Here is a 24,840-nt window from a genome sequence, read left to right as displayed (position 1 = left end):
ACACACACACACACACACACACACACACACAAAAACCACAAAAAACCCCCCCAAAAAACAATGTGCCATGATACTTCAAAGGAAATTACTACATGAGCTCAGGAACACTTACGGAAGTCACTGTCTGTGAACATAGCTCACAGTATGATAGACTAAATCTCTATCACACTGATCAAATACAAAAGAAATTTCATCTCCCTGCACATCACGCCTTCAGATACCGTCAGGTTCAGGATTTCATAAACAAAACAAAAAAAAACATACAGAAAAAAAGTACTTTTTAAGAAATATCATGTTTTTATAATGTGCTGAATTGATCTATGTTGAACGTGACCAACATTCATTGACATTTCACAGGATATATGGACCCTGTGTCTCTCCTGTTGGAACAGCTGAGTCAGGATAATATCATTGATGCCAGCTTGAACAAACATTATCATATCCTTGCATATGTTGCAAGGAAAAACATTTTTATGTCTCGGATAAATGACGAAAACCCCACCGAGACAGCTTGGCACAGAATTCTTATTCTTTTCAATTATCTTTGGGGCCTGTACTCCACTACTGGGCACATCTGTCACTACTGGTTTGCTCTTTGTTTTAAGCCTCATCTTAGTATCCAGGGTGTTCCCCGGCTTCTACCCCATGACAGCTGGGATAGCTTCCAGCAATGTTGGAAACATCCCAACTTTTGTGGAATTTTTTTGTACACTTAATAATTCATCAGCACGCCATATTTTATCCCATCACAGAAGCTGAGAAATTTTAGCACCTTGTTATTATATTCGATAACAAACTGAAAGCGCAATTCTGCTGATTAACTCAGCTTTCCCACACACGCATTAGTAAGACGTTGTGTTTAGTCTCCTAACTGTACAGGTGACCAACAACTCAGACACTGATGAAGGTGCAGCAATCTTTATCAACGCTAGTCTGAACAGAGCCTTCAGCTAAAATGTTTGGCTGTTCTAACTTCAGTACAGCACCTCTGCAATACAGAGCAGTACAGTGCTGCCCTCTGCTGGATGACGCTGTGACATGTCACAGTTTTGTGACTCAAAACTGTGAGACCTGTCTATCTGTTTGAAAGTTCGGGAAAACCCCTCAGGGAGTAGAGAGATCGTCTGTGTGACAATTTTTTTTTTTCTGTGACACCAACATTTCAAACATTACACCCACTTTCTGGACATCTGTGTAAAAGCTCTTCCCAGCTACCATCATTCTACCCACCTTCAACTTTAGGCATCAAACGTCACCAGTTACAAGAGCATTATCTTGTATTACAGTAGTGTTAACATGCACATTATTAAAAATGAATCAGACGTGATTGCTGCAGGCCTCCACAAATTGGATTAGCCTGTATTCTTTTTGGCTTGTAGAACTCGAGTATCACCATACAATATTTATTCTACTTCCCATTATCATCAGTGTGCAGCAGCATCCAATATGGCTTCATTCTGGGTGGCAACTGGAACACTAGAGGTCAAACGCGTTGGTTAACTTTTAAAAGTACAAACTTTATACACTTACCAGCTATATTGTTAGCTAATGCAAATATGTAATCAGCCAATCACATGGCTGATTAGATATTTCAGTGCATCTATGCACAAGGACATGAACCTGCTGCAATGAAAGACAGAAAATATCCAGAGAGCAGCAGTTCTTTAGGAGAAAATGCCTTGCTGTTTGGAGACAAATAATCAGACTGCTTCAAGCTGCTGGGAAGGTTGTTAACGTGTGTACTGGTTAACCTGTCATTCAAGCATTCTTGTGGGATGACACATCCAGGTGCTGCTGGCACCTGGATGTGGAATTGGTCTTAAGAGGTTTGATTTCTGCTGCAAAATTCAGTGGAAATGTGAAATATGAAAGAATGGTAAATGGCCTGTATTTGTATAGCGCTTTACTGCATCAGCCTTGCATCAGCAGTTTAGGCTGGTGGTTTTGGTGTAATGGTGTAGACACTATTTTCTTGGTCCACTTTGGGCCTACCTCATGGTCATGATCAGCTATTACAGTATTGTTGCTGGCCATGTTCAATCCTTTATGACCACAGTGCATTACCCAGAAGGATATTGTGCCACGTCACAAAGCTCACATCCTCTCAAACAAGTTTCCCCTCAATATGCCCCCAGCAGTCACCAGAATTCAATCCAATAGAGCAACTTTTTACTTTAATATCACATCATGGATACGCTGCAATTATGTGATGCTATCAAGTCAATATGGACCAAAATCTGATCTACAAATAATTAGGGTTGTTCTGAAGGCAAAACTGGGTCTAGGTGTTCCTAACAAAAAGGTAGATAGAATCGCATTTTTCTATTCTGCGCTATGCCTTAAAATAAAAAAAATAACAAGTTCAACAGAGCCACTACAGCTTTGCTACTGACAACTTCAACATTTTATCCAAGGAAGTGGAGCTGCACATCACTCACCGCAGTTTTCCTCGTCGCTGCCGTCAGAGCAGTCTTTTGAGTGGTCACACCTCCAGGCGTGACGGATGCAGTGGCCGTTCTTGCACGGAAACTCTGACGCAGCACATCTCGGTGACGCCTGCGGGAGGGTTTGAGCTAAACCACACAACTCCTCGGTCTCATCACGTCCATCTCTGCAATCAGTCTGCCTGTCGCAGACCCTGTTTCTGGGCAGGCAGGCATCAGACGGCCCACAGGAAAAGAAACCAGCAGTGCAGTTCATGCAGGAAGCCTCGTCGCTCCCATCGGCACAGTCATCCACACCATTGCATAAGAAATCCATTGATATGCACCTTCTGCTCTGGCAGGCAAATTCACCTTTGGTGCACCACACATGGCCTGTGAAGAGTCACAGCTAAAAGTTAAAACTAAAATTCAAGCATGCATGTCTATTGTGCGTGTGCAATTTATCTGAAACAGACAAGAAAACAAGAGCGTGATCCGACATAGTAAATGTGTCTAATGCTCCTAGTTATACTGGATTAACCTGGACTGGATTAGTCTCTTTAAAGTCTCCTGGCCCAACTGATGAACCCTGCATTTCTTAGTGGGACAGTGAGTATAAATTATTCACTTTTTTAGTTTTCTTGGCCAGCAGTCAAACCAAAACCTTTCAGGTTTAAGTCACACATCCCCAAGCTCTAAACAACTCTGCAAATATTCCAACCTGCTGGCTTCATTCACGTCAGCAAAGTTTATGTTTAACCTAAAATCACACCTAATCCTTTCAGAAGTACTCCCTCCTGCAGGGTTCTGTTTGGCAAACCCGCAGGCTGGTGTACGTGATGAACACTAAATCTCTCTGGAATTCGATATCAAAGACTCTCATGACTTCAGCAGGATTAGAAAAACAGAATCTCAAATGGCATATTCCCACGCAGCAAGAGAACAGAAGATAATCTGTTCTGCAAAAGAAGTCCAAAAGGTGCAACAGTATACAATATGCCATAAATCTTGAGTAGGACAATTATTAACAGTGCAGATTTAGATTTATAAACATTATTAAAGTATCAGTCATGCATGGAACATAACATCTCAACTATGCTGCCTTATTAAAATTAAAATAAATAAATGGATAAAATGTTCAATTTTATTTAAAAAAAAAACCATATTTAGAAAAAAAGTAAATTCTGCATAAGTTGCTGAGAAAGTTGTCCTAATGTTGTAATAGGCCAAACAGATTACACCATCTGTGTTGCTAAACACAAAGCAATGAGCATGTGTGTGATGAAGCACATGTGTGCACTCACTGCAGTGGAGTTCGTCCGATCGGTCCTCACAGTCTGCATGTCCATCACACACCTTCAGGGTGGAGATGCATGCGCCATCGCTGCACGTGAATTCTCGCTGCTGGTGACAGGCGGGCACAAAGTGACCTGCAGCGCCTGGAAACGAGACACATTGAGTGTTTTACTGTTGTGGGAAAGAGCTGATAAATTAATGAATTATTAAAGATAAGAAAGGACTTGTTCATTACATTGCTGACAAAAGAGGTATTTTAATAATATCCAAGAGTACTATATTTAATTTTTAAAAACCCATTCATTAACCTGCTAAAATAAACCGGCAACACACGCCTTTTCCAAAAAGTTTCCCCCCCCAAAAAAATCACATTAAATCAATCACAATGTGACAGGCTCTCGTACCAGGTTTGTTTCATGCAAATGCATCATAATGATTCATTCTGCCCTAACAGACTGTGACTGTGCAAAACATCCCATAATATAATTTTGTTTTTAGTGTTTTATGTTGACAGACTCGCGCACGCAACAACCCGAACATAAAACGCCTCGGCTTCTGAAGCCCTGTTTGTCTATGGTTTAGTAACAGTAAAAGCATAAACACGTCATGAGTAACAGACCAAGAACAACCCCGCTCGCGCTGCAAGCACGCTTCATTCAAAGTAACAGGCGCTCTGCACGCGCCCCGAAAACGACAAGCCGGTTCATTTCACACACACGCAGAAGCAGCTTTTTCTTTCCACAACATACCCCAAATATAGAAGGAGAGACCCACGACCAGAAGAAATACAGCTCCAAGGTGTCCCATGTTCAACGTCCTCCACAGAAACGAGGCAGATGGCGCGCAAATATGACGCAAGAGCCGAGCCTGTCAACCTGTCAGGTCTCCGAGTTGGTACTTGTTTTCTCCGCCGTTCATACTTCGTTTCTTCGTCTAGTTCTGTTACTTTTATGGTCGTGAACTGGCTCGTGTTGAGTAGAAACTGCTGCATGTTTTGTACTTGTTTATCTTTATATCGCCGCAGGTTTTAACATGGAAATGCCTCAAACGGTCCACTTTGCTTTTCCAAGCTTCTCTGCCTTTTTCTGTATATTCAACATGTTTGATTATATTGATTATCAAACTTTAATAGAATTTGTGAAAAGGTTGATTATATAGAAAATAAAGAAATAACATATGACTCTGATTAATGTGTCTACATTATAATCAGTCCACGTCTTTGTGGACATTTACAGTATCTTCACGCAGCTGTGATATTTGTTGAGATCTCTCCTCGACGTTCACGTGAAATAACACAGAGTGCTTCCAGCTGAAATGATGACAAAATCCGTGCTGCTTGTTATGTGAAAAATCTGAAAGTTGTGGCTGAATTGGACACTGAAAATCTTCTGAATTCTCAGTGTTTCCCTGTGTGTTCACGCAGACTGCGCGCACACAAAAGACTTAGTGTCAGTTATCAATTTATTTATTTGTTTTTTGCACTGCATTAGATAAGGTCAAAGTAGGGGTTTCAAAAATGACAATGTTCTCATTTGTGTTATAATCTTTATGAAAAAGTAAAAACAAAATGTAAAAATAAAATTGATATATGGATTTGTGAATGCAATAACTCAAGAACGATTCAACGTAGAATTTTCAAATCAATACCATGGTTGCAGTTACTGAAACTCTCTGTAAGGTTTAAATCTTAGGGACCTTTACTTCAAGGCTAGAGCTCAATTTCTCTAAAAACAAAAAAACCCCCAACCAATTATTTAATAAAATCAATTTATTTCCAATTTGTATCAAATTAGGTCTGATTAAAGGACTGATGTAATGGTAAGTTGTCCGCTGCTCCGCTTTGAATATTGTTAAGAACCTGACACAGAGATTACTTAATGGATTTTAAGCAAAATTGTGCCTCAGTTCAATGACATATTTTGGCAGCTGTTTTTTTTTTTTTTTTTTGGATATTCACAAGAATTGCTAGTTCTCCTAGAGTTTTGGCCACCCCAACAATCAAGTGATTCCCTATGAGCAAGCAATTAGCGACTCTGGGAAGGAAACTTCAAAAGAACCAGGCTCAGAAAGAGACAGCATTCTGCCGCGACTGGTAGGGACGGGCCTGTGCCTTTTACCCATTTCCAGGTAATGGATTGCCGAAATGTGATTTCCAATATTTAGACTATTGCAAATGGCTCGCCTGTGTACGAGTTTTCATTTTGAGGGACATTGAGTGGTCACTTGGAGAGGATGAGCAGAGCTTCAGCTGGATGTTTAGCTCATCCCTTCTCCCACTTACTCTCACATCTGTTCAGTACACGGTTGATCAAAACAATGAGCAGAAAGAGATAAACATAATATTTTATTCACATCTTCTATTGTACAAGATACAAGCAACACTTGCTGTAGTCAGGGCAGGATGGAAACATAATGTTGACACTGCAGAGTCTTGTCTTGCTGCTCAGAGGTAGGGCTGGTCTGTGGAGATTGGTGGCTCTTTATATACAGTGCCGGGAGTCACTGGAGGCTTTGAGGTCTCAGCAACTTGACTAAAAAAAATAAATTTAAAAAAAAGGAACAACAACAGAGAAAGAAGGGGAAAAAAAGACCACAATATTTCAGCTAAAAACTACAAATAGCAAACTTCCATTGTCAGTCACAAGAAGATGTTTTGACAGGTGACATCAAATAGATGGATTACTATATTATTATGTATATGGCGCAAAAAACAAACACCTGAACTTGAAATACATGAAAATGCAGTGGTCATTAACAAACCTGCCAGCAGTAAGAGCTTTCTGTGAGGACATCACGAGTGTGGGAGGGGCTGATTCTCTCCGTCCATCTCTGCTGTAGTAGTAGTTGTTGGCATACCTGTGGCTCGGGCCTACTGGCAGTTTGGGTGGTGGTTGTGTCCTGTTGGGATGAAGGAAAAAAAATCTATTTTAACAGACTTTAACAATGTTGGTGACTTCCACATTTGCAGGCAAAATGGAAAATAGGTGCAGTTTACTGAAACGTGCAAAGATACCTGGAAATATAGAATTTAAAACAAAAACAGAGTTTTTGCTTTAAAGTCAGTATTTTGTATGACCACCTTTATTCCTCCACACATCAAGAAACTCTTAGTCAAGCTTTCTTGTCATTTCTTTATGTAGTCCTCAGGAATAGTTCTCCAGGCTTCTTGAAGCTCTGGAGAACTCTTCTTTGGATGTCGGCTGGCTTTTGTCCTGTTCTCTGTCAACATGATTCCACGCCATCTAAATAATATTGTGGTTCGGGCTTCAGGGAGGCCAATCCAAGCCTGATAGTTTTACATTGTGTGTTTTTCTAACCAGATTTGTTAATACTACATTGGTAGTGTGTTTGGGATCATTGTGAAGCTGAAAAATGAAGCTGTTGCCAGTCAGACACTGGCAGTGATGATGCTTTTTGTGCAATCATAACTCTAGCATTTTTGAGAAAATCTCAAAATACAGCCCCAAACCAGCACAAAGCTTTGATTTTTCTTTTACAGATGGCTGTAGACATTCACTGTGGTACTTCTCTCGTCCATATACATTGACAGCGATTTATACAACAAATTTGAATTCTTCGTTAGTTTTAAGTGGTTTAACAAACAAAATACAAACAAAAACAAAAAGCAAGTCTGGCAACCCACAGAGTCATTGCATCTCTCTGTTAACGGGGTTTTAGTCGTTGTTTCTAATATGTGAACACTTTCATTCGTGAGCGGTACGAGGGTAGCGCCTGTGGTCTTACCTCTTTGCAATCTCCTCATATCGCAGCTGCAGTTTGGCTTGCAGGTCATGCTGAAAAGGAAAAGGAAAGTCAATTTTCGACGAGTGCAAATCCCACACTGGTGAACTTCACCTCCTTCATAGTGTTTAGCTACCCCACAACGCTACTGCTAGCTAACGTCAGTAAGGGTTAGCTGGCTGTTAAACGTTTCCTTTGATAAAGTTTATTGCGACAAATCGTCCGGAGGGCTATTACATCATATTTAGAGCAGAAAACTACTCCGTTTTAAAGTGTGACGAATGTTGTTGCTTACCCCTGATAAAAAATTTCGCAGCCTCTGAATGAATTTAGTAGCAGTAGCCATGTTAGCTGTTGTGAAGGACACGGGTCTTCTTCATTCCTTTTCCCAGGTTTCTCAACACATTGCTGACACCTGCCGACCAGCAGGGGAAACTGCAGCGTAAAAACGTGCATTTTAGAGACTTTTGTTGTTTTACAATTTATTTATGTACTCCGAGGGCCAAATTAACTTAGATAAAGTGGATGAACACAGACACTCTGTACAACTAATCTTTATCTTCTTTAGTAAAGGCCTGGCAGAGCAGCTCATAAATTTTTTTTAAAATTACAGTATTTTGTCCAATTACTTTTGAGCCTTTAAAAAAACAGGACGTGTGTATAAAAATGACTGTAATTCCTTAACAGTTACTGCAATTTTCAAATCCCTGTATTTAAAGATGATAATCTGCATATTGATTACATCTTGATTTACAGTCCACTGTGATGGTGTACAAATCCCCAACTACAAACATTGGTGTCTTTGTTCAACAAATTATGGCCCTAACTATTGCTATGCCAGTATGGACAGTAGTAAATTTTGACCGAATTCAAGTATTACCTGCTTGAAACTGCAGAACTCCTACGGATTTTAAAGTAAAACATTTTTGTTACTAGGTTAACCTCTGGACCCTTTATCCTACAAGTGATTGGTCTATCTTGAACAGACATGCATACATTTTTATTGGTATGCATACAATACACAGCTTGATCTATTATCAGTAGGTAAAGTTGTAAAACTTATGAAAAAATTCAAAGTCCAGAATTGATGGCCTCCTTCAGATTTTCCAAAGTGATCTGTGAGCTGGATCAGAGTCCAATTCTAGACCCTGGCCCTTATGTTTGAGACACCTGCCTTAAAGGGAAGCCTTAATAACCTTCACAGTGTAATTTTGCTTCATCACATTTGTCTATTGATGAAGTATTTATATAGTGATATAGTGGAATGGTTGCTTGTAGAATTGCAACACCTATACTGATGAAAAGGATTTGAATGGTCTGATCTGGTACATCAATGTAACAATAAGGCAGATAACTGTACGCAACACTCAGAGAAGAATCAAAGGGAAATACAAAGTTTATTTGTTGCACAAGAAAACACAGTAGAGGGCGACATCGCCGGTATACCATGCAGTCAAGTATTACAGCTGTGTGCTTGTCTCATGCAGCATGCACTGGACAGAAGAGTCCACAGGAGAACAAATGCACTTGTACGACACTTTGACCTGCCAAACTTGTTCTTTAAGAGTACGCTCAACAGAGGCTGAAAAATCCCTGTGGTGGACTTCAGCAAAGCATTTTTTTAACACATACAAGGTTATTAAAAAGCAACCAAAACATTATCCCTTATCATGTTTACATATTTAAATTGGCTTTTCCTGTATGCAAAAAGAAACCTCTAATGTAAATATATATTTTATTACTCATCTTTAACACTTTTACTTTTGGTGTAAAGCATTTTTCTCATGCACATAAGAACAAATATGCATGTTTCCATCTATCCCTTTTTCCCCCCACCTCCAATTAATTAATATTTAAAGCTTCTTTTTGAAGTCTGAACAACAAGTCCCAATGATCTCGTTCTGCAGGTACATGCAAATATCGAAAATGCTTCTGAGCTTGGTGCCAAACTACTCATTAAGAACAGTGTCTTTAAAACTAAACATAAAAAAACAAACGGATATGCAGCTTCTATGAATGTCGTTTCCTTTGCGAGTATCAAAGAGGATAGTTTCATCGTGTACAGCCACAGAATATAAAATGTTTGTACAGTACACAGCATGTTTGTTCATTGTAAACAATTCTGTCAGACTGCAAAAATAACTGAGTGGTCCGTCTGTTTGCGTCACTAACACAACAACATCATCCCAAGTTTTCATCACAAGATTTAAGGTTGTTTTTTTTCCCTTCTATGGTTTTTAAGGAAGAAGAGGGGTTGAAGTAACACAACAGCTGTTTAGAAAGAGAAGACTCAGAGTAAAGTTAGTACAAAAGCCAGGAACAGCCACTTACAAAGAGGACGACAACTCTCCAAACGTCATGTCTGTTGTGGAGAAAATGTGATGTGCAGCCAGTCTGTGCAGCTGTCAAATACTGCCTGAATTTAAAAGACAGAATTCCCAAAAACTCCCTCTTGCCAGAAATTGTCTTCGTGCATATTATGTCCTTCAGTACACTTGGAATTATACACACACTCTTGTTACCAAAATATACATCAAAATTTGCACAATACAAAGACAAAAAACCAAAAACACTTGTTCAAAGAAGCCCTGATTTCACTGTAAATATGTTTATCTCAGTTTACCTTTCACATTCGGTTACAAAAAACTTATGTCTAAATGTCCTTAGTGCACTTTTCCCCTTTGGATGTAAACAGCACTGCACAGCACATGAAGTAGGACCAGGGCGTTTACGGATGGTCTCTTTCACATGCACATGTGGGAAAAAATAATGATTAAAATGGAAAAACGCTACAGCTTCTGGAAAAGGTGAAAAAACAACAACAACCCCATAACGCACTTGTACGTACTTGTGTTTGCAAAAGTCCAACACGTGTCAGAGTAAGTAAGGAAACCTGCCCAAAAAACGAAAGTCAAATAAAATGAGTGTTTTAAACGCTCCCTTCCATGTTCTGAAGTAAAACGGCGTGCTGTGAGATGAACACGCCCGATCAAAGAGTTCGACTGATAAACTCACAGCACACAGAAAGGTGGACGTGGATCATCCGGAGCTTCAGGCTCGGCGTCTTTTTCCACAATAGCAGTGGAAACGAACAAACAAAAACCCCAAACAAATCTTCCTAGTGACTGAAAATTACAAGTAACATTTCTGCCTTCAATGATATGGCTTAGAGGACATTGCACAAGATGCCATGGCACATAAAAACCCTTCGGTTCCGTATCTTCATAAGAGAAGACAAAGGTGGGTAGTGTCTCACCGCGTTTGCAACATTATTCTCAGCAAGAATAAAAAAAACAATGCCGTTCCCATGAATTCACACTGTGAGGAACATGACCAACACAACAAGCTGTGCAAGATTAAAGTACATGAAGGGATAAAGCCATCAAGGAAACATGGACCAAACATCTTCAGAGCCTCTTCTTTGATACGACCGTTTTATTAACAGTTGTTTTTCTCCCCTGCATTCTAGTTTGAGTGTAGTAGCTTCAGTTTTACTCCTTCTACAGGATGCATCAATACAAATCCATGCAGTACTGTAGCCATCAGCTGCAGAGATAGATCCAATGACGTGTCAGTCATGTTGCTCACAGTGTGAACCAGAGATCATTTTAGGTTCAGGAAGACCTACAGCAGTACTACAAACACACACAGACACTGATGAAAAAAAAAAAAAGCGACCTTGACTCCTCGTACCTTTTGGTCCAACAGTTTTACGCAGCATTAACACTTCTACTCTGTACCAGAATTTATTTAAAAAATAGACAACTTTTGTTTTTGTTTTTTTAGAAAACAATCCATTCAGAAGACATAAAACCACATTTTATGGATACAAAAATGTTGAGCCTTGGCTGGTCAACCCATGAGAACTTCTTTCTTTTCCCCTGTTACAAACGCATCATGAAATGTAATAAATAAGACCAGAAAGGTCAGCGATGCCTGAAGGCAACAGTTTTTTTTACAAAACAAAATTCAAGTAAAAGTTTCTCCCGCTCTTTCAGCCCGACAACTTTGAGAATGACTTAACATCTTCGTCACCCTTGAAAGACAAGAGCAGGTTTTAGGAGTACAACGGCGAGCTGTCACTTTCTCAGGTGCCCTTTTTGTGTTTGCTCTCTGCACTCTGGTGTCTTCTCTGGTGCAATTTTAGGACCCGTGGAAGTGGTTTCTGCTCCCTGCCTGCAGCTCATGTTGGTGAGAAGACATCCTGTTTGTTCCCGCGGAGATGCTGTGACGTCCACCTCCACCTCGGGCTTCTCACCAGAGTCCTCTCCATCTGAACACGGCTCCCACTCGTCTTGCTCCTCGCTCTCCGTAGAGCCCTGCACAGCTATCTGCGGCACAAGCGTGAACCTCCTCACCACGGGGACGTCCATCTCGATGTCCTGACTGCTTTGGGGTCGTGTCACAGTCCAGGCCGCTCTGTGCTGCGTTTGAGCCCCTGGAGGTGTGCTGCTCCCCGCCGCATTACTGCTGCTTTTCTCCTCTGGCTCGTCGAAGCTCACTTCCTGCACTGCCTCCTGCTTCTTAAAGGAGTCTCTCCGCTCTGACAGGTTCAGCTTCCGCATCACAACCAGCTGCTCTGATCGTTCAATCCTTTGGCTGCTAATGTACGGCCCAAGTCTGCTGTGGTCAACCCCAATGTAAGCGATGCCACAGGCTGCGTCCATCTCTGAGTCGCCCAGCAGGTCAGCCTCACCGTAAAACGGCACTTCCAGCGTGTGCCTGCGGGGGGCTTTTGACTTCTTGTCAGCGTGATATACTCCAGACAGTTTCTCCGCTGACTGCACCCTCTTAAGCAACGGTGAACGAGGCGGCTCTGCACTGCGTGGCCGGACGACATGCCTAACGATGGTGGGGGGAGACAGGGTTTTTCCGTGGTACGTGTGAAGGTTTTTGGCGAAGCCTGGCAGAGGAGAGGGCGAGCGCTGTGGGGAAAGCGGCTGATTAGAGGATGAGGAGCTGCTGCAGGCCAGAGGCGAGGGGGGGATGTTGCTGGTGGATTTGCGGCGGCCCACTTTGCTGTAGCGTTGCGGGCTGAGTTTAGAGCCCAGGCCGAGCGTGATGGGCCGGCTGTGTGTGGCGGGAGAGCTTGGAGAGCTGGAGCAAGGCGACGTACTCTGTGGTGAGTTATTCTCTGGAAAGTAGAGGCAGGACTGTTGAAATACTCACACTACAAGCTGCAGTTTGCAGCAGGGCAAACAACACTTTTAAATTTCAATTCTATTTCAGTTCAGTTTTATTTATGTAGCACCAAATCACAATAACAGTCACCTCAAGGTGTTTAATATTGTAAGGTAAAGACCCCACAAAAATACAGAGAAACCTCAACAATCAGACGACTGCCTATCACAAAGCACTTTGGCAACAGTGGGAAGGAAAAACCCCCTTTTAACAGGAAGGATCCTTTAGGCTGAGGGAGGGGCGGCCATCTGGGTATTATAAGACCTTCAGTGTACCTGCAGAATCTCAAATGACTACATTTCCTTAATTACCGTGGCCCTGATGGTCAGGTGCGGGGCTCCGGCAGGGTGTGGAGGGCCCCGGGGAGAGGCTGTGGGTCGGGGAGCCTGGAAGACTCTCACTGGAGGAAACAGAGTGATGAAGACCTGAGGAGAAGCTGCGACTGCAGTGCATCACTGTGCTCTGCTTGGACAGCTTCTTAAAGATGGTCCGTCGCCTAGAAGGGACGATATATAATTCACTGTTGTAGCTTACACTTGAAGGAGAGAAAGCCTCCCAGAGTAAACAGATGATGAGTAACACAGCAGAGCTGCAAAGACAGAGAGAGAGAAAAAAAAAAGAAACCCAGAACCCAGTCAGATGCTCACCTGTCATAATTATCTCTCCTCTTGCTCTTCTTGCTGCGGCGAGCCATCTTCCCTTTGTGTTTGGTCTTTCGTGCAGGACCGACTTTAATAGAAGTGTTCTCGAGCGCTATGGTCTGAAGGGCCACCTTGTTGCCGCTCTGCACGTTTCGTGAGAATGAAAGAATTTTTACAGACCTTTCAACACAGAAGCAACTTAAAAAGCAAAGTTCAAGTGCCACGCAGCTCCGAGCTGTACCTTCAGCAGCAGTTCGATCATCTCTGTGTGCACCAGGCCTTGGACAGACTCTCCGTTCACGTGGGTGATGAGGTCTCCAGTGCAGAGGCCTGCCTGGTGAGCCGGGCTGCCCTCCTCCACACTCTGTTGCGATGGTGAAGTGAGTGAGTTTCAAACTGAGCATTACATAACAACCTTTTTATATCACTACCTTCTAGTTTTGGATCACCAAAGCAAAGCAAAATATTTGGAACACGCTACAGTTTACAAACACAGGTTTCAGATCTTTGATCTGTTTTAAGGCTTGTGGTTAAAACCTACCGACACCATGTGATGCACGGTGTAGACGTCGCTGTCGCCCATGTACACACGGATGGCCTGCAGGGTGAAGCCGAACTTCTTCCCTGAGGTGTAGATGATGATTGGTGGCCTCAGGCTGCCGGGGCTGAATGACAGATCCCGGTTTGGGGACGAGTCGCGGGATGAGGGGTTGGAAGACAGTGAGCGTGGGGAGATGGGACCGGGGTGGAGGCCACTGGGTGAATCGTCTGAAACAAACACACAGTTTAGAGATAAATAGACTCATAATCTCACATTTTATGACTCAAATTAGAAGGCCAGTTTTAATTCCACAATTAGAAACAAAAACTGCTGTCTATGGATTACATGTTTAGACTATATCTGCAGAGGCTCTCTGTCAAAGCGGAGCAATAAAAACCAAACTGATTCTGCTGGATTTAAAGTAGTTATGATAACCTTCTGCACCTGTAGTGATGATGAGAGACAGGGCTGAGACAGAGGCAGACTTGGGAACCTTTCCTCCGCAGGGAACCCTCTGCCTGTCTGGCGTCTCCAGCTGGTTACCGAAGCGCCGAGGGCCTGCCGTGTCCTTAGGGGATGACTGCTTCCCGCCGGTACTGTTGCTGCGAATCCTGATCCGCCGAAGATTTGACACCACCACCTCTGCTGCGGACAGAAGGTGTTAAGTGTGAATGTTTCTGGCAGAAGCACCTGGACGTGTTATGAAGAGATGTGTTAAAATAAAAAAAAGTGGATTTACCTTCATCATCAGTGGAGAGGGCAAACCGGGGCATCGTCTCCAGGCTGTGAGTGCTGCTCATTACCAGAGGACTGGTGCTTCTGTCAGACTGGGAGGAACTGGAGGAGGCCCGGGGGCGAAGACTAAAAACAGTAAAAGCACACAAAAAAATGTTGAACTCATAGATCAGCTGATTGAGGATCTGTTTTCATGCAGACCCACAAACTCAGCCACCTGTTTATTATATTATGAATACTATGAAACGTGCAAAAATACGAAAAAGAAACAAGAATAAAGAGGAATAGCAGGTGTCCACATCTTCCGTTTACCTGGCCATGCGTCCAGACTGCCTGTGCTCAGCACTGCCATCTGCTGGGCTTGGTGAGGCTCCGAGCCCTGCCGCATCCCCGTGCTCCTCTTTGTCCTCGCTGTGGCTGCGGTCGGAGGAGAAACTCAGGTTGGACGGTGTTGCCAGGTGTTCTGTGCTGCTGTAAACCTTGATGACAAACAGGTGAAAAGGTGTCAGTTAAGATCTGACTTTTCAAATTTTTTGGCACTCTTACAGCAGATTCTTACTGCAGCGGTCTTTACCTTGCTGAAGCGATGAGACCAGGAAGCAAACTGTCGGATTTCCAAGGAAGACTCTTCGTCGTTAGTTTCGTCGTCTTCGTCAGAGGCCAAATGATGATAGCGATCCAAACGAGCTGAATATGGCAAAAAGGGAAGATGCTCTCATTTAAGAGAAAGTCAAACTTCATGGTATAATCCCGAGAAAAACTCATCACTCTGCAGTTTTATCTTAGCTCGCCCGTATTATATTCCAGCTAAATTTTACCTGCATCCCATCTCCAACACCCACAATTATGGACAACGTTTTGCTCTCACTACCATGTGAAGTCAAGATTACACAGAAAAATAAACCACAAAGACACTCAGCAGGAACTCACTGTCAAAGTAGCTGGTATCATCCTCGGCCTCCAGCTGAGGGATGAACTCTGCTTTCTGTCGGAGGAGTCCGTTCCAGTCCAGCCCCAAGAAGAAGGGGTGCTGCTTCACCTCTGAGGCTCCACCTAAAAACATTCAGTTAAACACTGGATTAGGATCAGGGTGAAACTCCTCTTGCAAACATGTTTACTTCATTCTTAGTTTCACTTTTTTTAAATTATTAAAATGTAATGTCCCCCTTGCTATAAACCTTGTTTTTCTGATTTAGCTGTACAGACCTGTATAAAAGATCCCTGCTGTAATTTATCAGCATTACCTGTTCCCAGCCGGTCCAAAGGGTTCTGCCTCAGCAGGCGGGTGATCAAATCCTGTGCATCAACAGGTAAGGCATCCTCTCCTTCAGGCCAAATGATTTCATCTGACAATCAGAGAAGATAATAAATAAAAGTACAAAATTAAATATAAATTAAAACCAAATTTACAGTCTTACAAAGACATTAAACAGCAAGTCAGAATGTTTGTGTTTGCCAAAGCATAAGCTTGCCCAGGACTGATGTGGTTAAGATTCTGAGAGTGAAGCAAAGTTGTAGACTTCTGTGCCTACGTCACTGCTTGTGTTTTCAATTCAAATAAAAGGAAAAAAACTAGTTTAACATAAAGATTTGATCTCAGTGGCTATTTTATGCTGTGATTCTATTTTTTAAACCTGATGCTCGATTTTTAAGTAGAGAATTCATTCATTTCAAGACGTACCACTGACAACTTGTCCAAAAAGCTCTTCGGGAGTGTCTCCAAAAAACGGGACGCAGCCGACCAGAAATTCATAAAGGATGATCCCCATCGCCCACCAGTCCACTGGCTTCCCATAGCCCTGTCTGAGGATCACCTCTGGGGCAATGTACTCTGGAGTCCCACACACCTGAGGAAGTAAACCAGCAAACATCAGTTTGGATCAAGTGCCTCTACAATCACTGCTGTCCAAAAGTGACAGGTGATTGATCTCTTACACCTGAAGTTGTCTCACCTGCTTGTCAACAAACTCTCTTGTGTCTTTCTCTATGTGACCTTCATACAGGTTGGTCGTCATGTTCATCAGGCCGATTTTAGAGAGACCAAAGTCAGTCAGCTTGATGTGGCCCATAGATGTAATCAACAAACTGTTGGGGGAAAGAAGACGTCAGTGTAAGCGGCGCATTTTACAATTTGTCAAGAAAATGAGGATAAGGGCTGAATTACAGAAAAATCACGACTCTACATGTGCCCGCTCACAGACCCAACTATGTCAACGGATCCTAATGAAAGCAAGAAAAGCAAGACGGAAGAGCTGAGTGAAGGTGATGTTGGAGATGTCCTTACTTGTCAGGTTTAAGATCCCGATGCACGATGCCGTAGTTGTGAAGGTACTCCAGAGCCAGGACCGTCTCAGCAAAATACATCCTGGACATTTCCACAGGCAGTGGGCCCATGTTTTTCAGCAGGTTGGCACAATCTCCACCTTAAAAGAACAGAACACCTTAAAAAACAACCAAAATCCCAGTAACAGCAGTGATCCTAACACACCAACTGTCCGAGGCAGTAATGCACAGACTCTTATTCTCAGACTCTCTGCATTGGCACTCACTGAAACCGGGTCTTGTTTAAGCTAAGCTAAAATGTTAGAGACATAAAACTGTAACAGCCCCCGCAGCCTCTCCCTTCTTTACCTTCTACATACTCCATGACCATGCAGAGGTGACGTCGTGTCTCAAACGAGCAGAACATGGAGACAACAAAGGGGTTCTCAGCAAAAGTTAGGATGTCCCGCTCCACAAACGCCTGCTGGATCTGGTTCCTCAGCACCAGGTTCTGACGGTTTATCTTTTTCATGGCAAAGCGCTGACGGGTCTCCTTGTGGCGAACCAGATACACCGCCCTGCCAAAAACCAAACAAACCTCATTAGCTCAATTACCTGGAAATGGGTAAAAGGCACAGTCACAGTGGCTCACAAAAACGTGCACAAAAAAGGTTGAAATTGAGGCAAACTGCATCAGAATAACAACAATAAAAACTACTTCCAACTAAATGTATTTTCCGCTTCCTGACACCATTTAATCTTTCATCTTAGCTTTGCGACACTTTGCAAATAAACAAAGTGTCGCAAACAAACAAACATCATTTCTAAGATGAAGCAGTGAAATGCAGTTAAACAGACTTGTGCTCTTACCCATAAGCTCCGTTACTTATGAGTTTGATGGTCTCAAAATCACTCTCAAGAGGTTTCCTTCGAGTTGGAGTCAGCGTCTGTGGGCTCTTATTCTGTGGCTGTTTACGCCCATGTGAAAAATTAAATAAGCAGACAGAAGCAATGCTGTGATTAATGCTGATTGCAGATTAAAAGCCAACTACTACTCCAAATACTAATTACACCTGCAATCTACTTAACCAAAATAACATTGATTTTAAATATTTTTGGCATCCTTTCACAATAAAAAGAGTCACCGTTTCCTGATCCTCTTTAAACACATTCAGCACAGCACGGTGGGCAGATCTGAAGAAGCGTGTGCACTTTTCATCTTTGGTAAGTGGACTGATTCTACTTTACCTGAGCACTCAGCATTAAATCATCTCCTCTCCCAGTATAAACACACTAAAATATAAATAATGGCTCCTAATAAATGTACAGCAGGGAACAGCGGCAGTGTGAACTCTTCCCTGCCACACACTGTCCAATACTGTACATTTATTAAGATCCATTATTTGAATTTTAGCATATTTCAATACTTGGTTTTTGTATTTATTCTAGTTATTTATACTGTTTTAGCTATTGTTTAATAGCACGCTGCATATACTGAGACCTAAGATGCTGTGTTTAATTTCTAACATGTCAAATGGTTGAATAAAGCTCAGCCTGAGTCTGTAATATTATTTGAACTTATTGAATTAGTCAGTTCACCTCCACAGAAGCATCTGTTTCCACTGACACTGACGCTGAGGGCGAGGGACTGGCATCATACTGTTCAAGCTGTACCATGTCTAGAAATAAAAGAAGAAGAGGCTTTAATTTGGGTTTCCAACATTTCTGCACCGATCACTTAAAAATGCAGTCTGCTCTTCATCTAAGTCAGGACTGTGTATTTGTTGCAGTATCATAAAGCATAATAATAATAATCACCTACTCGGGGCAGCATGTTACTTAACCCATGTCTGAAACAGGCTTTAAAAAAAACATCACATATGAGCCACATCACAGGCTTCGCTCGATAACTGATTAAATTTACCTTCTAACGGGTCGCGTGTGAGGCCCAGCTGGCTGATGATGTACCGCGGGATGTCGGTCTTGATTCCCTGGCCGACTTTGGCGTGGCCTTCTGCCGCTTCGAGTAGGTGGTAAAACTCTTCTGGATCAAACTCCTGTCACCAGCATCCAACAGCAGTGTAATTAATGCAGAGTGTCGGGAAACTGAAAGGCATCCAAGATGCCATTTGATTTACTACTAAAAATCCTAAACAAAGCTATGCGCAGAGCTGTCGGGGTAAGGTTGCCGACTCAGATCAGATTTGTGTTAATAAATGGCTGATTGTTGGAGATGACAAACTTGGTATTCGATTGACAAATTTAGGTAGCTTACCAGACATTCGAGGAGCCGAGCCGGTCGAGAGATTATGATGAGGATCTTTCTGACTAGCTGGGTGATGACGGTTACCTCTTCACTTTCAGAGCGCTCGTAGGCCTGGAAAACACAAGGAGCCATCAGGAGACTCAACTCAACAGATTTCCAGTTTCAGAGAGGGACTGCAGACGGTTTGGGTCTGAGCGGCAAAAACATGGCTTACATTTACGATAAAGTTTGACCAGTTATTTGTGTGAACATGAGGCGACTGTGATTAAAATGGCTTTAATTTAAAAATGTTAAAATCGCTGAACGAGCGTCTACATTTTAGTCACAACTTGATCTCTGTGCTTTTAATCCACCGTGGAGGTGCACAAAAGCAAAAACTGTGTCACTGTCATTTAATATTGAGAAACTGCATGTGCCAAAAGGATCATCAGGGATTATATGTCTAAGGGAACCCTAACTGATCCAACAGGCAAGTACAGTTTATCACTATTAGCACCATTTCATCCACCCCTGAAAAAAAAGATATAAAAAAAGAGAAATACAAGAGCACTGCTTTATGGGGAAACAGTGAAATAAAAATAAATATAAAATTCTAAGGAAGTGGATAGGGCTTTAACAAAAACATGAAAACAGACGGCGCCTGATAGAATTACATCAGAAATGACGCCGCTTCAAACGAAGAGCAATTATCAGAATAATCCGCGGTGGGTGGGCGGAGTCTTCGTGAGTCATTTTCAGTTTCTTCTATAATAACAGAGAAACACCCTGTTCTGGTGACGATACAGCAGCACAGCACACTGTGTATTTGTGATCCAGTCATATGAGAGCTAATTGAAGCTTCCTGCACGACAAGATTATTACTAATCTCAGCCACCTGTCAAATATGAGGATACAGACTCAAGAAAGTGGCCCTAAAGGAAATGTTGCTACTACACCTGTCTACCAGCATTTCTGAAACATGAGATACTCTTTCACAATCTGCCAAGCTTCCTGTGGCTGTGATCGTCATTTCTGTCTACACTTAGGTTTGTGTGGATTATATTTTAACCTTCTGGTGGTGAGTGTAGTAATGTGTAAGTTAAGAAAGACAGCAGTTACTCAAACCTTACGGTCACAGGCTTTCTCCTGCCTGCTCTAAACTCTTGTTAAAGCTTTTCTGTTGTACGTAACTGTGATACAGGCCATGTCTGTGCCTGAAATCACTGCCTAGTGCTATCCATATTTACAGCGAGTACTGCTATACCCTACAAAGTGCAGTATCCCCACAGTTCCTCGTGATCAACACTGACGAACAAAAGAACAGATCGATGAGAAGAAAAAGAAAAGTGGATTTTAAGACAAATGTACACAAAAATATTTAGCCAATAAACAGACATTATTTTTGTTACTTAACAGCTGAGCTGAAAGAGGAGGCTCTGACACAGAATCAGAGGATCAACAGTTAGCCCAGAACAGGCCTAAATGGGGGTAAATGGTAAAAGTTTTACGTATTTCCCGGAATGAAGAGGAATATCTTCATCAGATAATTAATGATGCTATCAAAAAGTGTTTTTGTTACTGTGCCCTATGACCTCCTTCTATGCCGGACAGAAATCCTACTGTCTAGCACCTGGTCAGCCCTCTCAGGATCCTTTAACTGTTCTCAGAATCAGATGTAAATGTGCTGAAGGTGCTTTCAGCTACTGTGGTCCTGTTCTTTGGAACAAGCTGCCTGCTGACCTGAGATCAATTACAACTGTGTACAAATTCAAAAACAGACTTAAAACCTTTTCATTCACCCAGCCTTACAGGTGTTGTTGCTTTGTTGTTGTTTGTTGTTTTTATTTGGTTTTCACTGCCTTAAGGTATCATTTTTATGTTTCTGTCTTCTTCTTGAATTTACATGTAATCAAATGTAATCAATAAAATTGCTACTGCTACAACACGTTTTTTTGGCAAACTGGAAAGCTCTCCGGGTGGTTCAAAAAGGTCGTCCAGGAAATCGCTTCCTTACTGCAGGAACTTCAAACACCCGCTGTCTCAGAAAAGCCCCCAAAATTTTGCATGACTCATCACACCCAAATTATAATTAGTGTAAAGTGCTCCCATCAGGCAAGATAATAAAATCAAGGACAAATAGACTAGAAAAACATTTTGTACCCCACAGCCAATAAAGCATTAAATGCAATTTAAGCATAGTTTATAATTGTTATGATGGGACCAGTGCACAATCACAAACCTGAAGAAGTCCAGATATGGGAAATAGAGAGCAGTGAATGATTATTAATAATTGTTACTAAAATAGGCTATAGTCTTTATGTTTATATCCTTGCTCTCATTCCCCTTTATTGTATCTGTAACATGCAACTTCTGCCGGTGCTGTGCTACTGGAAACTGAATTTCCCGGAGGAACACACCCGAGGGATTAATAAAGTTTCATCTAATCTCTAACCTCTAATCTAGTCCAGAGCACTGTTCAGGTGTTTCTTTCACAAAGCTACTTTTTGTGCATTGCTTCCTGTAATGTACAAGATTTTTATAACAAATTAATAAAAAATGTGTCACTTTTCAGGCAACACCGCAGCCGTGTATCCACGTGGAGGGCTGGAGCCTGCGCAGCTGTCACAGGGTGAGACGCGGGACACCCCTTGGACATGTCCCCAGTCTGTCACAGGGCCCCGTGCATATACTGCATGACAAAGACCCAGAGAAAACTTTCTGGAAAAAACTGTTGCCCTTTTTAACAAAGTGGCCTTGGCACACAAATCAAGTCGTGCGTGTGTGTGCGTAAATATATGACATTTGCTCCACTGTGCGGGAACAGACTTATCAGTTCAGCTGGAAGTACAGAGAGTTAGCCGTGCCTGCTGTCTGAAAGCACGCAGAGAAACACGGGAAGGGGTTGCTATAGAAACTAACACAACATGCATAAGACCTGTGACAAAAGTGCCTCTCAGCATCACTGAAAATTTCCACTAAGAGATCTATTGTGTGTGCCGTTGGCTATCACTGGAGAGGCATGTCTGATTGCACATTTCACCGGGGCTCGATCAATCCTCTTTCAAAACGTCATCACACCCAAATTAAAGAGTTCAGCATCAGTTCATCAGCTGCTGCTTAAAACCAGAGAGAGCATTTGGCCTGCACCGCTTCTCTCATCAGTCCTGCAAAACCTCCAGTGTAACTGGAAAGCATTCACAGGTCTTTACTTGTTCCACATTTTGTCATGTGACAGCTTTGTTCCAAAATGGATTCAGTTAATTAATGACAAAATACTGGTGGTGGCCAGTTACCCCTCAGCTTCCTAGAAGATACACCTCAGCAGTGTGGATGCCTTTCGGATGCACCCTATGTCAGATTGAGGGATTCTCACCTCGTGTAGCAGCTTGTCTAGCTTCTCCTGCAGCTCAACAAAGTAACGAGAGGTAACCAGGCCGTTCTGGGACTTATCCAGACAGTCTCTGACCAGCTCCACCAACTGGTGCTGGATGAAGCCCAACACCCCGTCAGCCAGCCGGAGGGAGCTGTCTGGAGAGTAATGTGTGACAATCTCCAACAAGCGCTCCTCCATCTGGGCTGTGGCCTGCAGGGAGCACACAAACACAGAGTTAGAACAATTAAACGAGCACTGATAATCATTTTTTAACCCCTCTCTACAGCAAATTAAAAATAATTACTCCAAATGTTGAAAAGTGGGCTTTAAAAGCTTGTTTAAAAGCATTTCTCCTTATTGAAACAAAACCAAAACCCAAAAAGGCTTCAGGACGCTCCACACAACAACAGGAGAAATGCAAAGTGTGTTTCTGGTTTGCATTCTCAACGAAGACATATTCAAAGTTACAGATATCCTGTACGTACCTTTGGAAAACGTTCTCTGTAAACATGGTTCATCATGACTATCTCATTATCGAAGGAAACACTTGATCGGCCCGGGCTACGAAAAAGCAAAACACAACAAATTAGTACATTGCAACTGATCAACACAGAAACATTTATTATTATTACTACACAGTTCTTTGCATTTCTCTTCTAAGCTATTAAATGGCGATGAAGAGTGGTTATGTCATCGAGGCCATCGCAGTTCCCTCGAAATGGCCAGCAGTCAGTTTAGTTCAATCCAACCAACACACACACGTCGGCTCTTAACTAATAGCCTGAGTGTGACTGAACGAGGGTTTTGAGGTCAGCATCAACGATACTTTTGATGTCAGCCTGCGAGACAACATTCAGGTTTGGTGGCTCTTAAGCTGCTTAAGCTCCAATCAAGGTGGATTTCACTGTCAGGTTTTGATGTTTCACTTTAAGATGCTTCCGTACCGGCAGCAGCAGAGGTTTCTTCTAGCCAAAACTGTGTGAATCATCGACATCAAATAATTAGTCACTCGCTGCAGAACCACTCCAGCATTGAGGCCAAAGGGAAGGTGTATTTTTACAGAGAAATCTTGCTTGATGAAGCTTCAAACAGAACAGATGGAGGGAAAACCTATCACTTGCAAACAGACTCCCAGTGTCTTTTTTTTTTTTTTCTTGTCATAAAAGACGCCTCTGTTTTACTGGATGGCTTCTGCCCAGCACACACTGCTGCAAAGCTCGCTGCAGTTCGCCGCATCAGACACCCACCACCCTCGACTACAGTTCAGCAGCTATGAGACGATGATCCCCGAGGCGCTCTGTTAGCTAGCACGCCCACGCGCGGCACACCATGGTGCCAGAACACAGAGCACTCAGGCACTGCACAAACAGCACGGAGCAGAGCCAACAGACAAAAGTTGTCAAAAACGCACCGCTCTGCAGTCAGATCTCCACCTGCCTGCCGGCCAACGGGCATGTGCGATCAATCGGAGGCAGCTGAGGTGCCAAAACTGGCGCTTGAAGGCGTCTTCAAATCTGACAGTCTATAAATGATACAACAGCGCTCGTGTTCTGTAGTCGCTGTCCAAAGTTAATCTGAAATGTAGGTAGTTAATCCTTTCGGACGGATTACTGCATTTAATCTGTGTGAAACATTACATGTTTTTAATTTGATGGTAGAACAAGAAACAATCTGAACAAAACAGACAGGAGGCTGCGAGAGGTTCTCCCATCTCAGTGTGGATCCTTCCGTCGGTGTCAGAAGGTCGTCTTAAAATAGTGATCCTGTCCTTACTTTACACTTTATGTTTTCAGTAACTGAATAAATAACTAAAAATGGCTACCCTAAACAAAGTTTAATTGCACGTTTTTTTAGTTTGTTCAGTTCTGTGTCAATTATCCACCTGAGGCTCCGAGACCGCGGTCGTACCACCGGCGAGGGCCGTCCGTCCTCGTCTGTTATGCTGTCTGTGCTGCGGAAGTGCTTGAAGATGAAGTGAGGCTCGTCTTGTGTCGGCTGGTAGGGAAGCTGGTGGAGACGCTCCTGGGACGAGGAGGAGGACTGCGCACACAGAAAGAAATTCATCAAATGTCTTGAAGGATGTTCAATCATCAAGGTAAACAACCCCAGAAAGTTGATTCTGTTCATCTACATGTTGCGGTTTCAGTGGGAGAAACGTTTTATCACTCAGCCAAGTGACATGCAGCTGACTGCAGGTTTCCCCAACCTTATAAACACTACATAGTGACCGAAACTGGCACCATTGACTAACAATGGGTCGTGAGGTCAGTTTCATCATCATTAATATGCAAATTGTCATGAGCTGAAGTTGCTCCCGCTGAAAACTCTGCGTTCAGATGAAAAGAATCAAGTTTCTTGGAATCCATCAAATAAGAAAAATACATCTATTTTCACATTTAATA

The 24,840-nt window shown here is 42.5% G+C and overlaps 3 protein-coding genes across 8 annotated transcripts in view; all 3 read right to left on the bottom strand.

The window, feature by feature from the left end:
• The window catches only part of LOC102306530 (very low-density lipoprotein receptor), a 28,941-nt gene extending 24,061 nt beyond the window's left edge, over positions 1-4,880 (bottom strand). Inside the window, exons 1-3 of the mRNA XM_005934850.3 lie at positions 4,469-4,880; positions 3,728-3,862; positions 2,439-2,816 (exon numbers count right to left, since the gene is read on the bottom strand). Of these exons, the coding sequence (XP_005934912.1) occupies positions 2,439-2,816; positions 3,728-3,862; positions 4,469-4,526 (571 nt within the window). The 5' untranslated portion in view covers positions 4,527-4,880. The remainder of the gene's footprint in view (positions 1-2,438; positions 2,817-3,727; positions 3,863-4,468) is intronic.
• A 1,170-nt stretch (positions 4,881-6,050) lies between these two features.
• Positions 6,051-7,885, bottom strand: ndufa7 (NADH:ubiquinone oxidoreductase subunit A7). The gene is made up of 4 exons (XM_005934851.3): positions 7,756-7,885; positions 7,464-7,513; positions 6,480-6,617; positions 6,051-6,250 (listed from the first exon to the last, which is right to left on the bottom strand). The coding sequence occupies exons 1-4, from the start codon at positions 7,804-7,806 to the stop codon at positions 6,163-6,165; spliced, it is 327 nt and encodes a 108-aa protein (XP_005934913.1). The 5' UTR covers positions 7,807-7,885; the 3' UTR covers positions 6,051-6,162.
• A 953-nt stretch (positions 7,886-8,838) lies between these two features.
• The window catches only part of mast3b (microtubule associated serine/threonine kinase 3b), a 35,897-nt gene continuing 19,895 nt past the window's right edge, over positions 8,839-24,840 (bottom strand). For 5 of the 6 annotated variants that reach the window (XM_014337644.2, XM_014337646.2, XM_042225905.1 and 2 more), the window contains 22 exons: positions 24,321-24,478; positions 22,924-22,999; positions 22,439-22,648; positions 19,096-19,197; positions 18,745-18,877; positions 18,420-18,499; positions 17,691-17,788; positions 17,190-17,398; positions 16,843-16,981; positions 16,511-16,643; positions 16,240-16,405; positions 15,803-15,904; positions 15,489-15,611; positions 15,133-15,245; positions 14,871-15,037; positions 14,563-14,684; positions 14,268-14,468; positions 13,824-14,050; positions 13,524-13,646; positions 13,289-13,425; positions 12,953-13,137; positions 8,839-12,594 (listed from right to left, as the gene is read on the bottom strand). In XM_014337644.2, the coding sequence (XP_014193130.1) occupies positions 11,540-12,594; positions 12,953-13,137; positions 13,289-13,425; positions 13,524-13,646; positions 13,824-14,050; positions 14,268-14,468; positions 14,563-14,684; positions 14,871-15,037; positions 15,133-15,245; positions 15,489-15,611; positions 15,803-15,904; positions 16,240-16,405; positions 16,511-16,643; positions 16,843-16,981; positions 17,190-17,398; positions 17,691-17,788; positions 18,420-18,499; positions 18,745-18,877; positions 19,096-19,197; positions 22,439-22,648; positions 22,924-22,999; positions 24,321-24,478 (4,059 nt within the window). In that variant the 3' untranslated portion in view covers positions 8,839-11,539. The remainder of the gene's footprint in view (positions 12,595-12,952; positions 13,138-13,288; positions 13,426-13,523; positions 13,647-13,823; positions 14,051-14,267; positions 14,469-14,562; positions 14,685-14,870; positions 15,038-15,132; positions 15,246-15,488; positions 15,612-15,802; positions 15,905-16,239; positions 16,406-16,510; positions 16,644-16,842; positions 16,982-17,189; positions 17,399-17,690; positions 17,789-18,419; positions 18,500-18,744; positions 18,878-19,095; positions 19,198-22,438; positions 22,649-22,923; positions 23,000-24,320; positions 24,479-24,840) is intronic. The other variant, XM_014337645.2, reaches the window with a different exon arrangement.

Source organism: Haplochromis burtoni, unplaced genomic scaffold (assembly GCF_018398535.1).
Source record: "Haplochromis burtoni strain Fernald_Lab_line unplaced genomic scaffold, NCSU_Asbu1 Contig_189, whole genome shotgun sequence".
Classification (NCBI taxonomy): domain Eukaryota; kingdom Metazoa; phylum Chordata; class Actinopteri; order Cichliformes; family Cichlidae; genus Haplochromis; species Haplochromis burtoni.
This window is presented reverse-complemented; position numbering and strand designations above follow the sequence as displayed.